Source organism: Falco punctatus (genome assembly GCF_963210335.1).
Source record: "Falco punctatus genome assembly, chromosome: Z".
NCBI classification, from domain to species: Eukaryota; Metazoa; Chordata; class Aves; order Falconiformes; family Falconidae; genus Falco; species Falco punctatus.
The window spans coordinates 4,403,567-4,424,945 of NC_137586.1; the positions used below are offsets into that span (position 1 = coordinate 4,403,567).

At 44.8% G+C, this 21,379-nt stretch overlaps 1 protein-coding gene across 1 annotated transcript in view; it reads left to right on the plus strand.

Moving 5' to 3' along the window:
• Positions 1 to 21,379, plus strand: part of LOXHD1 (lipoxygenase homology PLAT domains 1) — a 160,378-nt gene that overhangs the window by 38,444 nt on the left and 100,555 nt on the right. Inside the window, exons 4-8 of the mRNA XM_080371525.1 lie at positions 574 to 758; positions 14,240 to 14,338; positions 15,898 to 16,046; positions 18,628 to 18,751; positions 20,547 to 20,797. Coding sequence (XP_080227651.1) covers positions 574 to 758; positions 14,240 to 14,338; positions 15,898 to 16,046; positions 18,628 to 18,751; positions 20,547 to 20,797 — 808 coding nt within the window. The remainder of the gene's footprint in view (positions 1 to 573; positions 759 to 14,239; positions 14,339 to 15,897; positions 16,047 to 18,627; positions 18,752 to 20,546; positions 20,798 to 21,379) is intronic.

The window sequence follows — 21,379 nt, forward strand, 5'->3', positions numbered from 1 at the left end:
GGGGTTTGCTATCCTCTTCTGCTAAATTAACATAATGTAAACGATAATAATTATGTTTAACCACCATCTGACTGACCTATATAAAATCAAAATTTAGTAAGTAGTACAAAGAAAGCTGGGAAAATGGGAAGAGGTAGATAAAACAAAGTAAGAAGAGAAAAGAGCAGGAGGGATGCAGGGTGGGAGGAGAGCCAGTTATGTTTTAGGTCTGCAGTGCAAGGTGAACGAATGCCTATGTTGAATGAGTGTGCAGGTGTGTGTGTGTGTGTGTGTGTGTGTGTGTTTCTGTGCACCCCCTGGCTGTAAGACCCCACATATGCGCCTGTGGTATCTGTCCACAGATATATATGTATGTGTGTGTGTGTATATATATATATATATATATATATAGTTAAGGTTGGTATTTTCACAATACCCTGTAAAACTATGAAACACTTTGGATAGACAGGTATAACAGGCATGTTGTGTATAGTTGCCCTAGCCTTGCCTAATATAAAATATTCCATAAAATTACAACACTGTAAGCAGCTGGTCTTTATCAAAACATCAAATCCAGGGTTGTTCTTCCTCTAGGATTGAGCACGACAACACTGGACTGAACGCAGGCTGGTTCCTCGACCGTGTGATCGTGACTGACATGAACAGACCTCACCTCCGGTTTTACTTCCCCTGCAACAACTGGCTGAGCAAGGAGGATGGGGACGGACTGTACGTCAGAGACCTCATCGGCAGCCTGGATCCCATGGATGTGCCCAAAAGTAAGGGTTTTCCCAAAAAGCTTGGCTGTCTGGTACCTTGCCAGAAAGGACCGGGCTGCTTTCGGATGACTTCAGCCGTATAAAAAGTAATCGTGCAGTCTAAGCTAATTTGAGTTTTCTTTATAGTCAGTGGAGAGAGAAATAGGAAGATGCAAGATGCCTCCAGAGGGTAATTCGTTCTGCCAAGGTTAGACCTGACATCTTAGGGTGGGATAAATCACTGTCTGGAGAAGTTTTGCTTGTTGGTTGAATACTGAAGGGTCCATGATGACTACATTAAATGAGATTAAATGGCTATATGTGGATGAGAGCCACCCCTCCCCAGAAGATGTAGCTGGCATTATTTAGTGCTATCGGAAGACGTGGTGTGGTTGCCATCCTGTGTATAAAGTTAAGCATTTCCAGGCTCTGGTGATGACCTGCAGGAAACTTCCATACACCAGCCAACCCTCCTACTGTAATCCTATGCTGGTTTACTGTACGCGTAATGTATCTATATTGAACTGGTGCCTATTTTTCAGAGTGGTTTTAAGCTAATGATGTTGAAACGAAGCCAGGACAGCTTGCAAACCAGACATGTACTCCCAAATTGATATCAGCTTGTAGGCCTGCGGTGATGTATAGTGCACGTAACGTGAGTGGGAAGACGATCGAGATGTGAAAGTGGAGCCAGCAAAGCAGCCTCAGGTGGTATGTCGGCAGTTTATCTGCAAGTGCTAATGAGGAAAGAGAGTTGCGTTTTCCTGATGACCTCAGCAATGCGCTGCTCTGTTCTGGGGTTCTGGGAGCTTAATTTGGGGTGTTGAAAGTGAAGTACGCCGGCTGCTAGCCACAGCTCTGTGGGGAAGGAGAGCTGTAGTTTGGTGCAAAAAAGTGGAAACCTGTGTTTTTGCTAGTATCACATCTTTTGGGGAATAAGTAGTAGGTTTCTTTCATTAATATTGAGGTGACAACTTGGGAGTGTTTTTTTGTTAAAACCCATTTATTGCCAGCCTTAATACAGTACTTTGAGCATTGATAAATGCTCTAGAAGGGCAAAGTATTGTTATTTTCATTGAGATTCTGTTTGAAGTTAACAGTGAAACAACACACCATGACACTGTTTGCCCCTGAATTATTAAATCATTTTGCCCTATTAAGATACAACCTCCTAAAACAGTTTCAGTATGTTGAAGATCCAAGTATTAAAGGATACTGCATGTGAGTTAGCATGCACAAATAATATCCATTGACAAGAAATGTATGTGGGAGCATTTTATAAATGCAGACCTCTCCAGGGTGGCTGCTGTAGGGGAATGAGATAACGTCTGGAGATGCTCTGCCAAAACCCCACCCAGTTACTGCTGGGGCTGTGTGTGCCAAAGTCCTTTGCTGCTCTTTTCTCCATTCAGTTTGTGAAATGGAAGAGTTACGGACACTGGAGGGGCAGGAGGGGTCTGGAGAAGGTAGTGGATAAGCCAGAGCAATACACAATTAACAAGAGGTTCTCTTGAAGAGAAAGTCAACCATTCAATCTTAATAGATCTTTAAATGACACAACAGTTCATGTGAGGTTTTTTATTGCTCCTGCCTGGGAGAGCTGATTCCAACGAGAGCATGTGATTTCCTCCACCTGCCTCTCAGCAGGAAAGGATTTGTTGGCTGAACTCTCAGCTGGTAAAAATCAGCGCATCTCCTATGAAACTGCTGGAGCAACTTTGCATTTCACCAGCTGAAAAGCCAGTCCCGAGAGCTTGTTCTTCTGCAGAAGGGGATTTTTGGGTTCCAGGTCAACTGCTCTCTATGTGCTCGGTCCAGGAGAAACACAAATAAAATTGCTTTCTGCCTTAAGAGTATAAAGGAAGAGATTTAAGCAGGTATTTGTCAGAAATGCATCTGTTCTCGTTGCCTTTATCAGATAGAAAAGCCTGCTTTCGAGTGGCGTGGGCTGGATGCTCTGCCGCCATCCGTATAAATTCAGGGAGCTGGGCTGAGGCCAGAGGCGCGGGTGAAGGGTTGGATGCCTTCCAGGTGGCAGGTCTGAATCTGTAAGAGGAGACGGTTAGCTCAGCCATCTCAGGTTGCAGTTCCCCTTGAACCATAATTAATGGAAGATAAACATTCCCAGGCTGCTGAGGTGAACTGTCAACTGCAAATGTAAATTTATCTGAATTCATTTGGCTCCCTCTGGATCCATAAAGGTCTAAAAAGAGGTGGTTGTATGATTTCTTTGTACATACGAGTCATTTGCCCTAAAGTTGGTTGGTTTTTGCTTGGGTTTTGGATCACCCCCCCCCCCCCAGTTCAAATGGATTAAACAGTGGTGTTTACTCTTTGAGTATTAATATTTTCTAGGCTACTCGACAAATGAATAATTATGTGGTTTGGTGATTTTAATGTGCCTGTAAAGAAAGATTAGCTACTCCCTCTTAAGTCTGTGTTCCCATTAGCAGCATTCAGTGCCGTACTCTTCTCCTTTTTTGTCACATTTCTTCAGTCACTGTTCCCCTTTTTTCTTTTACTTCTTTGTAAACCATCCGGGCAATTTTGTTACAGACTTTGGTCTCATGCTTTGCTTTCCTGCTCCATTTGCGGCCACAGTCTGGTATTTTTTGGAGGTAACCAAACAAATCTCCTCCGTTGGCACTCTGCTGCAACATCTTCAGCTTTTGATCTTCTCCTGGAGAACTTTCTCATCTTTGTCATGAGGACTTACTTTCCTCTCTTGAACTGGAGGTCCCTGCTGGGATGTACATCTTCTCTGTGATATCTGTGGGATGTTGACTGGAGAAAACTGATTTTTTTGGTCATATTTTGGCTTTGTTGAAGCTCTGTAGAGCCATTTGAAGCATATTTGAAGGGGATTGTTGGTGCTTGGACCAAAACCTACCAAGCTATGCGGAGACTCAACCTCTGAGGAGCACAGAAACCCTGCAGCGCTGTGAGCTTTGGAGAGGTTAATTTAAAGGCAAAAAAAAGAGGCATTATTAAAAAATGCAGAAAAGGGCATGTTCCAAAAAATAGTCAACATATAATTCAGAAATTGGACACACACAAAACAAAAGTAGAGTTCATTTCACGATCCAAATAGAGCTACCAAGGGTGGCAGGAGCACCTGGTGATTGCAGATCCCTGCGTGATTGCATTTACTTGTCTGAATAAAACGTCTCCTGTCCGGTTCCCTGTTGAATGCCACACGTTCCTCAAGGACAACAGGTTCCATGTTAAAGTGTTCCTGCTTGAATGATCCTCTATTCCCTGGATTCAAATCCACCGCATCATATGCCCATGGCCCTTTGACAGTGATAGTGCCACAGATTCTTATTTACCCAGCAGCTGCTATTGGCGGCCTGGATTAATTTACATTACAGGTATTAATTACAAGGAAGGGCTATTGTTCGGCCTTATGCTGCTTCACTTGACTTTATGAAGCCTTAGGATTGTATGACTGTGGCTGAGCCTTTACACAACGAACCAGCTCAAAACTACCGTCAGGTGTTGGTTTTCCTTTGAGTGTTGTGGGTTTTGGATCACTCCGAGGGTGTCTGATGTCCTGCACAAGCAGTGGGGGAGGGGAGCCTTCATAATGGCTTGTAGCTGCGCTAAGGAGAACTACCGACCCAACGGAGATGCAAAAGCAAATGGAATTCAGGAGCCAGTTTGATATCTGCAGGCTGGTCATGAATCACTCGTGCCCCTCTGTGGACAGACCCTTATGTCTCCCACCCCATGGTGGCTTTCGTTAGGCTGGACTTCACTCATCTGTCTCTGGTGGTCTGCAGCCCCGGAGCTGCTCTGCACCCACTGTGGGTGGGACACCCTGGTCTTTCCTCATCCCTGTGTGTTATGGGTGCAGCTTTTATCAGCCAGCTGGAAAGCATTGAGTCCTGAGATTTGGTCTGCTGGTGGATTGAGGAGTGTCTCAAGATGTGATACTGGAATATTTTTGCAAGGCTACATTTTGTCCTAATTCATAAAAGAAGCTGAGGTTTGGTCAGGTTAGGTGATACATTAGTTAACCGTGGACCACCTTCTCTCTGCAGTGACAACAGGCTGTTATCGCTGTTCAGCTGGTTGGGCTCTCTGCAGTGTGACCTCCAGTTTCCCTCAGAACAGGCGAAAAAGTTGCAGTTAGGTACCACCAACATACACTGGCTGTTTTTGTTTACCTTTGAAACTTCTCCCTAATTAAAACAATTCTCTGTACATGCTCTTTTACTGAGAGAAATCAGGAACGTCCATTTGCAAAGGGAGCATTTACTCACCTGGTCCTTAAAACCGTGTTCAAGAGCACAGATACCTGAAAATCAGTTCCGTCTCCTGTGCCATTGCAATTTATGCTAACCTCTCAAATTTTGGTCAAGTCTTGCTGACCCTCCTGTTGCAAATGAGGTTGAGAGCCAAGGAGTGATTTCCAGCTAGCTCTTTGGCCATCAGCACCCTGAAATTGTTTAGGATCAGACACGATGGGCTGTAAATGTGGGTGGGACAGCAGCTCGTGGCCGACTGCATATTTGTAGTAGGACAGAACCATGTGTGTCACCCCAAACTGTAGAACTCCTCCATTCTCTATTTTTTCTGGGTACAGTTTAGTCTTCCTTGGTCTATTAATAAGGACTGTGTGTACAATGGGTGTGTTACACAGCACAGAACAGAGGAGCAGGGTAGTCACAACACATGGCACACCCAGACCTTGAGGATGGATGTGTCCAACACCGTCGTGTTGTGCTTATTTTTTCCATGCTTCAGAGTGCCAGGCATTGATCACTTATTCTTTTTTGTTATTATTAATATTATGTCAAAAATGGATGACAAGACCAGGTCAGGTGTAGCTGTGCTGTACCTAGGGTTGGGTCTGCGCTGTCTTTTGCAGGCAGACATGAGTTTTCTGCTTTGCTGAGACAAGAATCAGCTTTGGACTGGAAGGTCGGTGGTTGTGTCGGTTCTGGCCTGGTTTGGGGTTGATATATGGTGCATCTAAGAGTTTGCATGGATATGTCCTAAGGGGTAATGGCTCTAAGTTGACACTGAGCAATCAGGAACTGTCTTACTGTAAAGGCAGATGAGTGACGAAACATGCCCGTGTGCTCGTGCATGCAGAGGGTAGGCTCGCCTTTAAAAAATGAGAACTATATTGATTATAATTACAAATGAGAGAAGTTCTGCCGATCAGGTTGCAAGTCAGCCCCCATCCATTAGTCTTTCACAAGTTTCCTTGAATCATTGGTCTGTCCCTGTCTAGGGCAAAGTTAATGAGATCACTCCAGGAGATCTGGACTTTCTGTGTTCATGGTGGGTCAGAGGAGAAGACCATGGGCAGGAAAGCCACAGAGCAGTTTCCTTGGAAGGCAGGCAGGGCAGTCCATGCAGGCATTATGAGGACAGCCTGTACACATGAAGCAGCAGCCTGTGCTGGACTTCTCTGCCTGATGTGCTTTTGAGAGCATCTGGGCAAGCACATATAGAGTTAACATGCTCTAGATGTTCTCTGGGGTTTTTAGATCCACCAGGACCTAGAACTTGTATATTTGAGCTGGGAATGTGAGCTGTATTATTTCTTTCCTCTGCAAAAGAGGCTTATATTAAGACTTCACAGTTCATTGTCCGGAGTTTTAAAGTTGGCTGACTTGAAGACTTAGGAGGCACCAGCCTGACTGGCTTGAGGAAACACTTTGGGCAGCAGGTATTGTTGCACACTTGACTTTGGGTCGGTAGCTAAATCCTTCCTGTCCCAATGGGATCTGCATGTCCCTAAGGGCTGGACTGAATCCAACCCTAAGCTCTGGCCAATATTTCTCAGTAACATGCTGGCGCTAGGAGCTCTGAATGGGGAGCAGCGTCTGGGATGTGAGGCACCAGTCAATGATGCCCTGTGGGCTTTGCAACTTGGTTTTATAAAGCATCAGGTCTGGAGAGTGGGGCTGGTCCCTCTCCTTTCTCCCCTGGGTCATGATTCAAAATGAGGTGTTGCACTTCGGAAACTTCCATGACCAGAAAATCTAAAGAGATTATTTCTGAGGATGTGGAAGGCAGTGGGGGGAGGAAATGAAATATTAATCGGTGTTACCTGCTCATCAAAACTCATCTGTATTTACATTGAGAACTGGAAGTGTATAATCAGTGCAGGAAAAGGCAGCTAAATATATTTATGAAATAAATATGAGTTGTTTACTTTTGAATAATGGTGAATACCCCTTGTATTGAGGATGAAACTTGCTGCATGCTGAGATATTCAATAAACAAGGTTTGCAGAGGGAGTAATATCTTTTACCACCCAACTGATAACACTGGGGGAAAACTGTCATGCTATCTGGTACGCTGAATGTCCAGAAATGTCTTTTTTCTCACCCCCTCCCCCCAAAAAAAAAACCCTAAAAAACCAAAAAAAAACCCCACAACTTTGGTTGGTTTAATAAGGATTTTACCCTCCCTGCAAACTTTGCCTGTCTTGTATCACCATGTCTAAAACAAGGCAGCTATGGACATTGTACTTGTATTTTTATTTATTTTTTTGCCTCTAAAGATAGTAAAGGCAATGAGAAATTGAAATATAGAAATAAAAAGAAATGCAGGTGACATGTAAACCGCAAGGAAGACAAGATGCACAGAGCTCGGAAAGGGATGGAAATAGAGATTTGTAATTTTTATAAAGGACCTCATGTTTCAAGAGAAAAAAAATTTGGAGAGGCATGAGACATCTCTCTGTGTGGCTGGTATATAGATCTATATGTGTCCAATACAAAACAGATAATGCAGCTTGTTTGTGAAGATGGGGGATAATTTTGATCAATAATGTTTAGGTATTATAATTAAGTGAACAATCAGTTTTGAAATAAAGTAACTATTTAAATATCACATTTATACAAAGCAAGACTGTAGTACCGTGATAATAACATGTTTTTAAGCAATACTGTAAAATTGTTTCACTCTTCATTCTGAGCAAAAATGTTTAACCCTTTTTCATTTATTTTCAGCAATTTCCTCAATTTTGATAGCAGGAGATCTGAGGAAAGCAGGTAGCAGATATTTCTTTTGTGAAATGTCTATCTGGTTGTTTTTTAATGGGCTCCCACCCTGGGGCTGAACTAATGAAAAATGGTGAGAAATCTTGGAGAATTAGATGAACAAAGATTTCCATGCCACTGTCACAAGGTGGGTTGCCCTGTGCTAAGCTCCATGCCTCTGCAACTAAACCGCTATTGTCTCTCAAGCAAGGTCATTCAAAGCTCACTTCAAAATGTCATCATCACTTTGAAGTCACAGTAGGAACATCAGTTTAGCATATCCTACAAGCAAAGAATCCCGCATGTGGTAGATTGCTTCTCACAGGCTTTGCAGAGGGATGATCCAGGCTGAATCCTAATACATTAACTGTTTGGAGGCATACTTCGATTTCATGCAAGCGCAAAGTGGGGCTGAAGCTCGTGGTCTCTGGCCTGGATGGGGAGACCAAGAGGCTGAGTTTGTTACAGGAGGGGCATGAGGCAGCGGCTGAGAATATTGCAACATGCAGCAGAGCAAACATGATAATTTCCCGTGTGCTATGCCTCCTCTGGCAGCAGCAATAATATCTCCTAAGAACACACTTCCAGAGACCTCCTCTGAGGTTAAAGAAATGCAGAGCCAGGGTCACAGTAGCCTTGCACCCTTGGTGCTGCCTTTAACGACACGCGCCCCAAAGCCGTGCAGAGGCTCTTCAGCATCCCTCCCTCACTAACACGGTGTTTTGGCAGAGGTGCTCATGGCCAAAAGCAACACAAAGCTCTTCCTTCATCAGCACCCCCTGCACCCCAGGAGTGCTTGTAATCTGCATTTCCAGTTTGAACCCTTGGTTTAAGGAGCTGTTCACCACCTCTGAAGGCGCAGCTCATTAAGAAAGATAGCTGTCGATTACTCTTGACAGAGACTATTTTCAAGCCCCTAAACCACCCCTTTGAATCCAATCCTTTCCTGCATGGGAAAAAAAAGATTTCTTTCCTAACTGTGCAGTTGCTTTGTGCAACCTTTTGCACTTTTTCTGCCTTTGAGGCAGAGCTAGCTCCTGGTGAATTTAGCAGGGCTCCTCTGCTTTTACAGGGGTTGCTTTAGGTTCTCATTATGTCTTGCTCTGCGTAGCTGTCTCTAGGATCCCTGCTATTCCAGTCGGGAGAGGTGTGATGATTAAGGCTGGGTGATTTTTCTTCTCTGCAGTGTTTGCAGGGACTCCAGAGACAGGGCTGTGTGTGGAGATGCAGTAAGGCATCTGCACCAGAAGGTCGGGAGAAGCTTGTCTAGGAAGAGGTGGTGTTAGCCTGGTGGGACGGGCTCTCTCCCAGGAGAGACAAGAACTAAATTAAAACACTTGCAATGAATCAAGCGTGTTGGGAGGCTGGATCCCAGCTTTGTGCCTTAACCATAGCTGTCTAACCTTTGAAGGTTGCTCTGACCAAGAAGTCTAGCTGTCATTGCAGAATTCACTGTCAGAAGTGACATCAAGGAGCTTCCATTTTGACAAGTCAGTGTTTTCCATCAAGAAGAGATTTTACCAGACAGTTTCTGGTGGGCTGGAATGATTGACTTGATCTGACAACGAAGAACCGAAGCATATGGACGTTAAGCCACCTTCCTGAGCTCGTGCAAAAAGGCAATGGCAGACTCAGGTTGAAACTGCGACTTGCCTGTGGATCCAGCCCCCTGCCTCTCCCTCCAGCAGCAATTCTTTTCATTTTTCATGCTAACCACAAATGTATTTCTTTGCCAGCAGCAATTCAGAGACAGTAGTGGTGACTCTCCTCTCCCCGTTCTGTCCCCACTCTCTTCTGAAATCTGCCTGCTCAGTGCTGAGCAATACAGGATGGGGCTTCAACGTTGCCACCCTTGGGAGCGCCGTGAAAACAGAAGGGTAGTTGCTAAAAGCTGCCTTATGAGAAGAATTCGTCGCTGCCTATGACTTAGTTCTTTGCTTTTAACCCAGCGTGTTTTGCTTCCAAAGGCTGTGACATTTCTTAGATGTTGGATGCTGTGCTGCTGTCCTGCTCCACGACAGGCCATGCACACGGGGGGTAGGCTGGGATGTCTAGCAGGGAATTCTGTGCCCTGCAGGAGGTGATAACTCCAGGTAATGAAGCACGGCAGACTTTGTTTTCCTGTCTAAATCTGATGCTCCTGCTGCTGCTGCTACAAACTCAGCAGCTTATGCGTAAACACCCTATCTAGTGCCCCAAATAATATCAGCTACAAGATTTATTTAGGCAATTCCATCCTACGGCGTTTCAGGTGACCATGATACCATATTGCTAAATAAATGGCATTAACAGATGAATATCACATCGCTGAACAGCCAGCTGCAGCTTGCAGGTGGAAGGATTTGGCTGGGATGTGTCTGTGCATTTGCCATGGTTGGAGGCAGGAGAGAGGTTGCACAGGAGCACCCGGGGGTGCTGAGGCTGGCTAAAAGGAACCTGGGCAGTGTGTTGGGCTAGTGCTTCACCCTGGTTACTCGGGATGGAGACGGCAGTGGGGGCGGCCTAGATGGGCATACTGGGGGGTAGGAGGGTGGTGGCTCCGTGCCCTTCCTCCCCCCTGTGCAGTGTCAGGAGTGTCTGTGGCATCACAGCCCTTCACTAAAATCACCCCCTTGGCTCTTGGTGGAAAGAGCCTGGCTCTAACCCATGGTGCGGTATTAATCTTTCCTTTCAGCTGCTGAAAGCTGTGGCTGATTAGTTACAGACATGCCACCTGAGTACCACATGCCTCTGCTAAATTAATGCGGTGGGGTCATACCAGCCAGTGCCACCCCACTGCTTCCCAGAGACGGCATCCTGGCAACGTGCCCAAATGCCTTCCTGGGACAGCTTTGCGTGTGTCAATGTGTTGGGTGGGAGATGCTGGGGGGGAGCCGGCCTGTCTCTAACACAGCAGACACCCAACTGTAAAGAAAAAGAAGGTGCTGTAACCGCATAGGACATTTGCACTTGTGTATTGCAATGGGAAGAGAAAAGACAGCAGAAAATAGTTGCTGCTCTTGCTACTGAATTTTTGTTAGCTGCTCTGTTCTTGGCATCTTGCAGTTTGTGCCTCTGATGCTGCTAATTTCACTTGTAGGAAAACTCCCCTCTCTGCGCTGTGCTGCAGCGAGCCTGCGCTGCTAGATGGAGTCACAGCTTTTACCAGCCGTACATTAGCATTTTGCATGTTCCCAGTGCTAGGAAAAGCATACAGAAAAAAAATACCCAGGCAACATCTTGATCTCTGTTTTGCAGATGAACTCAGAGCCATGTATTGAGATTAAAAAAAAAAAAAAATGTCAAGTGGGTATTTTTGAAAAGATGAAGTTACTGTTTTAAATAATGCATGATTAAGGGCTTACAGAATAGGGAACAACATCCAGCCATGCTTAAAATGGAGAGTGCTTGACTTCAGCCACATCTCTGCCTGGCTGCAATGAGAGCCTTTTCCTGCATGCTTCTAGCAGCTGAATCCTCCCTGCCTTTTTGAGATGTAGCATCCCTTTCTATTTAAATTTGCACATCCACCGTGTAATTCTGTAAGATGTACTGATGTGTGAAGCACAGAAGGACCCCTGAGCAGAATGAAGAGCTACTTTCTCTGCTGCAGCTGAATGCTGAATTGCTTAGAGAGGGAGAGAGTGGCTGGCAAAAATTCAGCATGGCTCAGGATTGATCCTGTTTGCTTCCTGAAGGTGAAGGAACCAAAACTGTCCTGCATGCAGAGCTGGATGGGGCAGGTATGGGGACCGGCTTCAGCACACGGTTTCAGAGTTGGGAACATACGAAAAACATTAAGGGGAAAACCTGGTGAGCACATGCTAGGCATGATCCTGTGGTCCATGAAGCAGGCATGTGCTGTGACCTAAACCAAGGACCACTAATGCTCTTGGAGTACCTTTGCCTATGGAAACACTTCTGCAAGGAGCGCAGGGAAGAGGCATGCCAGCACATGCCAGGCGCCCCGGCCTCACTGGTATTTCAGGGGACAAGACGAAACCTTTGCAGCACAGTGCAACCAGCCCAAAACGATAACACAATGCGATGCCCATCTCTGTGGGCTCAGGAACCAGCTCTGCCATGGGGGTCTCCGTGCTAATGCTGACAGCAACATCGTTTGTGTAGAGAGCCCTTGGCATCACTTGGTGTTCTGAGCAGGTTGTCAAATGATTTCATGACATACCTTAGATTTGAAATACGGCCATATTGCAAAACCTTTCAAGGTGTTTGATGTGGAAAATAATTTTACCCATGTTTTCCTTGCTGACCAGGCATATTTCTGCAGAAGCTATGTAAGGTGCCCTTCCTGCTCTGCTCTGAGTGACTGCTGCCAATTGCTCTTCAGGGACTCGCTCTCTAAATGTCCTTCTTGGTGTTCAGGCATGTGCTCAGTCATCTTTCTGGTCTGTACTTCAGAGGCGTAAAGCCTGATCCTACAAGGGTAATGTACGTTCAGCTGTTGATGCTTGTCCTCTTGTGGATCCTTTTATCTCGTTGGGTTCTTCTGGCCCTGGAAAAGCAGAGTGGAAAATTAATCACTGACATCAGAATAAATATTCTAGAGGAGGTGCAAGAAGCAAATGTGGTCTGTGATTAAAGATTCCAGTGTACAATAGGTCACTTTTAGTTACAGCAGCTTAGTGGCCAAACGGGAGCTGTAAATTTCACCATCTCCATCCTTGGCTAATGCAAATGAAATCCTTTGGTGTTGCCGTATCTCTAGCAAGTTGTTAGAGCTCTATGAACTGAAGCAAAAGAGTTAAAGAGGTACATTAAGGCATTCTCTCCCTTGTCTGAGCCTGGCTCTGTCATCCTCTTTCTTGTTATTTAGTATTTATTGCACTTTTATCATTATTATTTTATTTGTAATGGCATGTTTTGTGACGGGGTGCCAAGAATGTCAGCTCGATTTTTAGCCTTTTCAGAGCACATTCATTAAACCGTGACAGGTGATTTTCCCTTGTTTGGGCTCTGCCCTTGTACTCCTCACCCTGGGAGCTGAGTGCATCTTTATAATTCAGAGGATGGTCCAACAACAGCTTCTCAGATTCTTGCTCTCACATCGTCTGCCCTAGCAGGAGCACGTGCACCCGAGTGTCTGCTGTCTTTTAAAATAATTTTTAATTTACACTGATTATGGTGGAGGAGGCGGGTGACTTGCTCTGGGAGTGGTAAGCCAGGGTTTGTTATGGTCTGTGGCTCCCGAGGGAATTAATTTCTGCTGTTGGCTGGGAAGCCTAGACAAGCTTCTCCCCTAACTTTGCGCCTGCCAATGGGAAAAAGTTGCTCACTGTGGGTCTTGGTGTATAAAGCTGTATTTTTGCAAGGGAGGTATGTGTGAGGTGGCCTGTGCATTTATGCCTTTTGCAGAAGGAGTGTGCCCAGGGCTCAGAAATGAAGAGATGATGCAATGCAGAGCTTTCAGTACCAGCTAGGCAGGGCTCAGTAATACAGGGTATAACAGATACTTTGTTGGGGACGTATACGACATCATGTACCTTGCATTAGTAGATTTTGCATTAATCTTCATCAGTTTTGTGTCTTGCTGTCTGCCTGCAGCACTGGTTTTGCCCAGTGGATATGGCACTAGACATCTGTCATGGCTAGAGTTTGCTTGGAGGAACGAGGTAGCCATGTAGACTTCAGGGGTAGATTTTGAAAGTTGCTCATGTTTGCCCCAAATATAGTCACCCTGAAGTCCATGGGAGTTTTCTCATTGGTTTCAGAAGAAGCTGAGCTCACCCTTGCTGTGCTTTGGAACCAAGTGGGTCCCATCCTGATCTGTCTGAAGAACTTGCTTCTCAAACTGACTGACATGACATGTGAAGTGTTCGTGGCATGGCTCACCCATGTAGTTTTCATGTTACTTAGTGCCCCACATGATGCAGCTTCACAGTGTCGTAGATCCTGGGATTTACTCTTGTTTCTCCATTAAATGGAAAGGACTGGATTTTGTTTATTTATTTATTTGCTTATTTATTTATGAACTGGGCAGAGTAGCAGGGTGGTCACCTCCATATCTTTGTGCTTGTGCAGTGTGACTGACATTTCCTCAAAATACTTGTCACCAGCCAGGCTTAATGTAAGTTAAGCTGCAAAAATAGCTCCAGGCTAGCGTTTGGGCCAGAGGGGTCAAGCCTGAGCTGGGGCAGATGGCTGGCTCAGTAACTCATTGGCGTTTTGAAAAAAGCAAGGCTGGTGCGTAGGTCTGACTTCATTTAATGGCCATGTATCAAGATCAAAATTTGCACCTTTTTCTCATCTATTTCAGCTTTCAATGTCAAGGCTAGTAACTGAGTGACCTGTTCCTCTTGCCCGGGGCAGTGAGTACGCAGTATCGGAGCTCTGCCTACGGATTTATTCCTCTTATGGAGGAGAGGGTCAGTGTACCGAGAGCCAAGGTTCAGATGTGCTTTCAAGACAGCATCAGCACAGCCTGCATTGGTTTGTACTAAGATGTTTTGTATCACACCACTGAGTTATTAATGTGTGGGGTTTCTGCCTTTCTCCTTGCAGTCAACAAATACGTGGTCCGAGTTTTTACTGGCGACATTAGTGGCAGTGGAACAGATGCGGATGTCTTCATTAATATCTTCGGTGAGAAAGGAGACACAGGTATTCAAATGCAAATAATTTCCTAAAATATTTCTTCCTGCTCTGCAAGCCTGTGATCTGAACAACACGCAACACCAATCTGGCAAATGCAGAATAATTTGGCTGACTGAAAGGCACAACAAATGGTGCTGTTAGCTCTGGGATTTCTCGCATCCACAGCTTCTGGAAGCTGCGTCTGCAGAGCAGTAGTCGTGGCTGGGCTGTGAGCGTGAATGAAGTTACCTACCACCAAAAAACCCAGACCCTGGAAAAATGCAGCATAAAGTACCAGCATAAACCAGTGCAGTAAGTGCCGATCTGCTGGGGGATCCAACACCACTGTGTATTTATAGTGCATGCAGTGAGACCTGCATGTCCCATCTTTCTGCATCCCCAGATGGGTAATGCAGTCCTTTCAGCATGCAAAGGTTGTGGGTGAGCCTCCTTGCCCATTTAGAAAGATAATCTAACCAAGATTTATATTAGCTGGCTTTAAATTAATGGTGGTAGCTTTTTTTTTTTTTTCTTTTTAAATGTAGATAGTATTACAACAGTGATCTAGGAACTTGAATTAATTTATTTTTTAATATTGTTAACTGAATAATAGTAAAAGATGTGCCCAGATCAAGTTCCCTGGGTCATGCTATAGAGGAGAGTGGGTGGATATTCCTGGAGACCCAGAGAGCAAATACTCTCTCTCTTCTGTACTGCATCTATCCTGTCAAATTCAAGAAATAACGATATGATGTCTGCCAAGTGTCCTTGAACAGATTATGAAACCTAGTGGATAGGTCTCATCCTTGATTAATTCTCCAGGCTTTTACAAGGGGATTCATCTCATCTGACTGGAGACATCTGAAGGTGGGAGTCTAAATCCGAGCTGGGTGTCCGAGCACTCTGTCATATCTACAGAGAAATAGCACCCCTAGAGAATCTTTCATCCCCTTCCTAAGATAAGTGGGATGAATTTGCCCTCTGACACCTTCCCCTGCACTGATGCCTTGGGTGGGTTCAATCCTGCTCGCAGCATTGCTTGCACGGGAATAGCGTTGATTGCAACTGAGGTCAGTGCTTCAACACTTTTCATAAAGGCAAGCTCCTGCGAGATAAAGAAAAGCCAACAACCCTGGTAGGGTCCTAATTTGAAAATAAATCCTTCCTGTGTGATGCAGCAAAGAATCCTGTGTCCTGAAATGTCAAAATCTGCAGCTTGTGACCAAAGCCTTTTTTAAACAGTTTAGAGGTTTTTTAAAGACATTGAAAATAAAAGGGAAATGTGGTTGGTACGGAAAAAAGATGCAAGAGCCATCTGGATATATATTCTGAAAACTGTGAGAGCTGTAAGTAGCTGTGACATTAGAGTGAAAATCCTGGTCTCTTGTGCTCAAGAAAAGGTACCTTTTTTATTAGAATATAAAGTCTTCTGCCTTTACCTTGAGTCCTGGTTGCAGAGAGCTGGTAGCTGGAGAATATTTGATTCTGTCAGTGGTGACATTCCTAAATATTTCTTCCCTTACAAACATGCATGTGCCAGTAACCCTTTCCTCCCTGGTTTTTCTCCATTTATTTTTTTCTCTCAGGTGTGAGGAAACTGGACAATGACAAAGACAACTTTGAAAAGGGAGCAGAGGACAAGTTCACACTCGATGCTCCGAATTTGGGAAGGTTAAGGAAAATTAATATAGGGCATAATAACAAGGGTGGCTCTGCTGGCTGGTTCCTTGCAAAGGTTAGTTACTCCTGAGACATTTAACATAAGCATGTGGTGGGATCAAAATGTCTCACTTACCCTCCTGGTGGTGAGATGCTGAGAAATGCAAGGATGTTTGCTGGTGGTACAGGTACCTCGTTAACTGAGAAAGGCACAAATCAAGTTTTCACCTTCCCAGCATATCTTCTCCAGGGTTTGCTTTTTTCTGCAGAGCACGGCGGTGCTGGTGGAGTGCTGGCAGCAGCGAGGTGCATCTCAACCAGGTGCAGCAGATTCACATTGGGTGGATAGAAAATGAGGGATGCTCTGGGTTAGGTAAATTGTTGAGTATCTCAGGCAAATGTGGAAGTGAGAAAATCTCGTTGTTAAAAGACTTGAATTTGCCTGCTCTAATATTTCTCCTGTCTTGGTGACTGCAGTTTCTTTGACAGATGAGGGGGAACGCTCCAAGCTGGAGCCTCCAAGCCCCCTCTCACTGTTGACTTAACTCATTACCAAGATGGTAAAGATACCAGAGTCTGAGAAATATCTGTTGAGTCTGTTCATGCCGGAAATTTGCAAAGACTTACAGCTTGGCCAAATTTAAGTGATTTATCATTGGCACAGCAAGAGATACCTGCCACAAAGATCCCTTTCTTCCACTTTCCTCCTCATTTTATCCTCCTGCTCTAAAGCATGAAGGTGTTGCAGCTTTTAGTGAAATGGTTGAAGGAATATTTTAAAAGGACAAATCGATGACTCTTTCCTCTAATCCCATTTTCTTTTCTCTGCTGGTGTCGTCCAACCCAGCTGGCTTTAATCCACTGATGATCTGACCCCAAATTTGTAAATCCTAGATAACAGGGTGGTTTGATGTATTAGAAATGCAAACATTAGCACATGCTTTCCCACCATCACCATATGCTGCTCTAAGAGTTATTGTGTCGGCTGTCCATGGAAAACGTAGCAGATGAAAGAGAGGGATGTTGTGCCCCCTGTAATAAATGGTGTATGTGGGGGGGTGGGAGCCTCAGAAAAGGAGCTGCATTCTCCCCTTACAGCTGAAGTCTGCCTACCATGATTTCTGATGGTTAGGTTGCTTAAGTCCCAAAGCCTGAAGTAGGGACTAGTTGCAGCCAACACACCCATCCTGTGTTCTGCTACAGGAACCGCTGAGATGTTTGTGATTAAGTAAAAGGAAGCTTTTGCTTTTCAAGTTCAACTGGAAGCTTGGAGCTGAAACATCCCACTTATTGTTTACCGTTGGTAGATATTTTTCTGTAGTTTGCTGTAATACTTGGGGACTCCAGCACTTGTCATCCTGGTTGAACCTGCTAAGCATCATTGGAAGTTCTTCTCATGTTTCTTGTGTTTTCAGCGTGGCTTATACTCAGAGCTGGTTTTCCACCTCTAAAAATGTATGAATAAACGTATTAACAGGAACCCAAAGAGGATCAGCTGGTAGAGGGGAATCCGAGTGTTGCTATTGCTCCCGAACCTCACATATTTTAGTCTCTTAACACTCCAGCACAGCGCTGCTCTCTCATGCTGACAGTCACTGCTGTCTGTATCCACAGAGGTACTATGAGAGTTGGTAACGCCACAGGCAACAGCACAGTGTGGGATGAGTGACAGGAGGGGAAGCTCTGCTTCCCAAAGCATGGTTTCACAAATCTAGCAGGAAAGACAGCTTTCAGATTCTCCCTGTTTGCTGAGAAGGCAGAGAAAAGTAGCAAGGACTTGCAATCCGTAATAGTGATTTTTAATTTTTTTTGCCCCTCTGAAACATAAGATGTACAGGTGAGTAGAGATTTTGATTTCTTCTTTTCTGGCTGAAAATCTTCAGTACTCTTCACTGCTTGTTTAAAACGCTGCAGTAATCTATGGCAAGCTCCGGGAACCCAGAAGAAGATATGGTAAGAAGTGACTCAGCAGGAGGTGCAATAAACTCCAAGCGGGTAACATTGGCTTAATCTAGTGTTAAAGGGGAAGATCGTTCCCTGGCTTGTTTCAATAAAATATATAACTAAATAGGTCCAAAAGCCAAATCCTTCCAAATTAGAAACTGTTTCTACCGCAGGGTTTCATGGCTGTCTCTGTAAGGATTCCATCCTGGAGTAGCTGAGTGGGATAACACAATATTACCAGGTCACACAAGCTGCTCTGATGGTCTCAATTTGTCCCGAAATTCCTTGGTATCATTTTATAACAAGACTCTAAAACTGAGGGAGAAAGAAGACAGCCTGTTCCCAAAGCAGAACAAAGAGCTGCCGTTCAGCTGATGGAGAGGGGTAGCCAGCAAACAGGCTCTGGAGAGAAGGAAGACGGGCCAGCCAGCTGGTCTTGCTAGCAGAGACATCTGGTCTCGTACACTGCGAGAGACACAGACTGAGTTCACTAGATAAAAGAGAAAAGAAAAAAAGCCTGGCTTTTTACTTGCTGATTGTCTGAAATTCTATCAGTACTAATTAGGGAGTGGAGAGGGATCTGCTCGAGTACTGAATATATTAAATATCAGGTAAGGGTGTGCACATCAAGCTTCTGTTCTTCTGTCACCTCCTCGTGTAACACCTTTGCTTTCTCCACGTTATTTTGCAAAGTGCTGCTTCTTTTCCTTTAGGTGATCATTGAAGACATCGGCAATAAATGTGTGTACGAATTCCCAGTTGGACGCTGGTTTGCTTTAGATGAAGATGATGGAAAAATCCAGAGGGACATTTTGGTTGGGGGCACTGAAGCCACAGGTAAGGTCATGGGCTGAAACCGTGGTGGGAAATGCGGAGATACGACGGCCTAATTAGTGTTACTAGCCGTATTTTCTTTAGAAGATTGAATGCCTGAGGATTAGGGAGACCTGCAGTGGACCATCTGCTGGTGGCAGGCAGCTTTGTGTTGGGGGTCCCTGACCTACCATTGCATTTCCCACCCCCGTATCTCACTGGGGAAGCTGTGCAGGACCTACATGCTCATCCATCTCCTGGGGCACCTGGAGAAGGGGCTGACGGGCAGGAGATGAAAGGTCTGGCTTGTACTTCAGCAAGTCACTCACCAGCTTTTGGAAAGTAAATGGCTGTCCCCACAGTCACCCATGTGCCACACGGTAGTGCATATTGTACTTCAGGTTCTCGGCTGGGGAGCTGCGCATCCTTTTACAAATCAAGAAAGGCAGTGCTGAGCCCTAAACTGGATTTTTTTTATTATCCAACATGGTTGGAGCTGAGACAACCAGCTGTTATGTCTCTGTTAAAAGAAATTACCACGAGGCAGATTATTTGGGTAGTTTTCTGCCTGTATTTATTCATTAGCATAAAGGTAAACACTTTGACTATGCACATAACAGCTGTTCTTCGCTTCATTGTGTGGTCTTCAACATCTGCAGCCCTCATATTGCCCCCAGCATGTGCACGAGGAAAGCGGTCTGGGTGCAGACCTGACTGCAGGATGCGTGTTGGGAAAAATCAGGGGAAGATGGGAAAGAAATCTGGAAAAAAATGCAATTAATTTACTGAAAGCTTCCCTTATCTTTTACCATTCGTGACTATGCATTTTTCCCCTGCTCTCACGAGTTCTGTTGAAGATGATATGTATGCAGTAACACATGCTTGAATACAGTTTTTAACCTAAACTTCAAAGAGAGGGTTGTTAGAAGGGAGAGAGTTCTGACGTTTCTACTTCATCTGAAGTCCCTATTGAAATTTCCAGGCGATTTAAGCAAAGGAATGACTTAGCTTGGACCCCAGCTGGTTTATACCTGCTCCCTAACACACTGTTATGGTTAGAGGTGTCTCTTTATTTGATGCCATGGCGCAGGTCTAGGATATGCCTGTCAGTGAGCCTTCTGAGAAGCAAGGCTTGTAGGGAAGAAGTGTTATCTTTCTTAGATGACAGTTAGAGCTAGAAAAAAACAGCTTCTATGCGCATAGGCTTCTTTTCAGAAATATTCTTCTTTTTTCCAGCTGGACTAATACCTCTCCCAAGGCTTGTTTTGCTGAGATCCTCAGGCTCTCACAGTGACAGTGAAGGTCCTGCTGGCCTCAGCAGCATTATAGGCTGCTGACCCCAAGTTTCCAGAGTTTTGTGATGCTACAGAACATGCCCCCACTGTTTAAAGCAACCCTCCTCCATCCTCTCAGCATCCTCTGGTGATGCTCGGTACTTCTCAAAATCATGAGTTTTGGTGCTTGGTACTTCTCAAAATCAAGCGACTTAGTTGCCAGTTCAATTTTTTTTTGCCTTTCTTCACCTAATCATCAATGCAGGGTGATAAAAAACCTATAATTTTTTCCATTGGGCCATGTGACAGCGAGTTTATTGCCACAAATCTGTTTCTCTCAGACAGTCTGAAGGTAGCGGAGTGTTTCTCAGAGGTATGTGTGGGACACAACAAAATGAAGCATTGCACTGTCGAAAGCAATGGGAACCATTGGAAAAGGACCAGTGGGAAGCCAGTAGAGCCCTATGTAAATCCTATCAAAATTATTACTCTCATCCTTTTTTCCTCCCTTCTTTTCTTCCTAACCAAATTCCTGATTCCTTCAGGTATTGTGTACAACGTCGCTGTAGTGACAGGAGATATCAGGGGAGCTGGCACAAACTCCAAGATCCACGTAATCCTCCATGGCTCCAAAGGCTTAAAGAACAGTGGGAAGATTTTCTTGGAAGGAGGTGAATTTGAGCGTGCCAGAACAGATCTCTTTAACGTGGAGATAGCTGCTCTCCTCAGCCCTCTCAGCAGAGTCACCATTGGGCACGATAACTGTGGCGTCAGTTCTGGCTGGTTTTGTGAGAAGGTGAGACTAAATTGTTCATAGGCAGCTGTCAGGCTGTTCCCTCTCCATAACCAGACCCCAACAAGCAAATACAGCTTAAAAATTAAATAAATAATACTAAAAAAATCTGCTTTTATCTGGATGATGGTATCCCCTGGTTTAACAAGTCAATATTATACATAATGCATGGTAGTAACTGATTGCCTCAAAGGCACATTAGATGCATAAGTCAATCACTCGCTAATTGGGTTGATTGCCCCTTTGCAGTCACAAGGATAGAGATTATTGTTTGTTCAGCGCCAAAAGCACCTTCAGATGTTCACCCAAGGGGCCAGACAGAAATTCAGTCTTGGATTGTGCTGAGCATCTCAAAGTTTTCATCTGTACTCAGGCTTTGCTGAAGTTTTCAGATGCTGATTCGGAGCTCAGAGAAAAAAAAAAAAAAAAGTAGCTGACCACAGCTGTTACTGGGCAGTAGTGGAGAAATAGGTGGTGTGAGGTTGTGCACAGGATCAGCAGAAGGTAGTGGGAGGGTGGAGAGGGAGGCAGCTGCCTACTCTGAAGCTGGGAGGAAATGCAGTTTTCCTGGAAAGCAAAATCAGC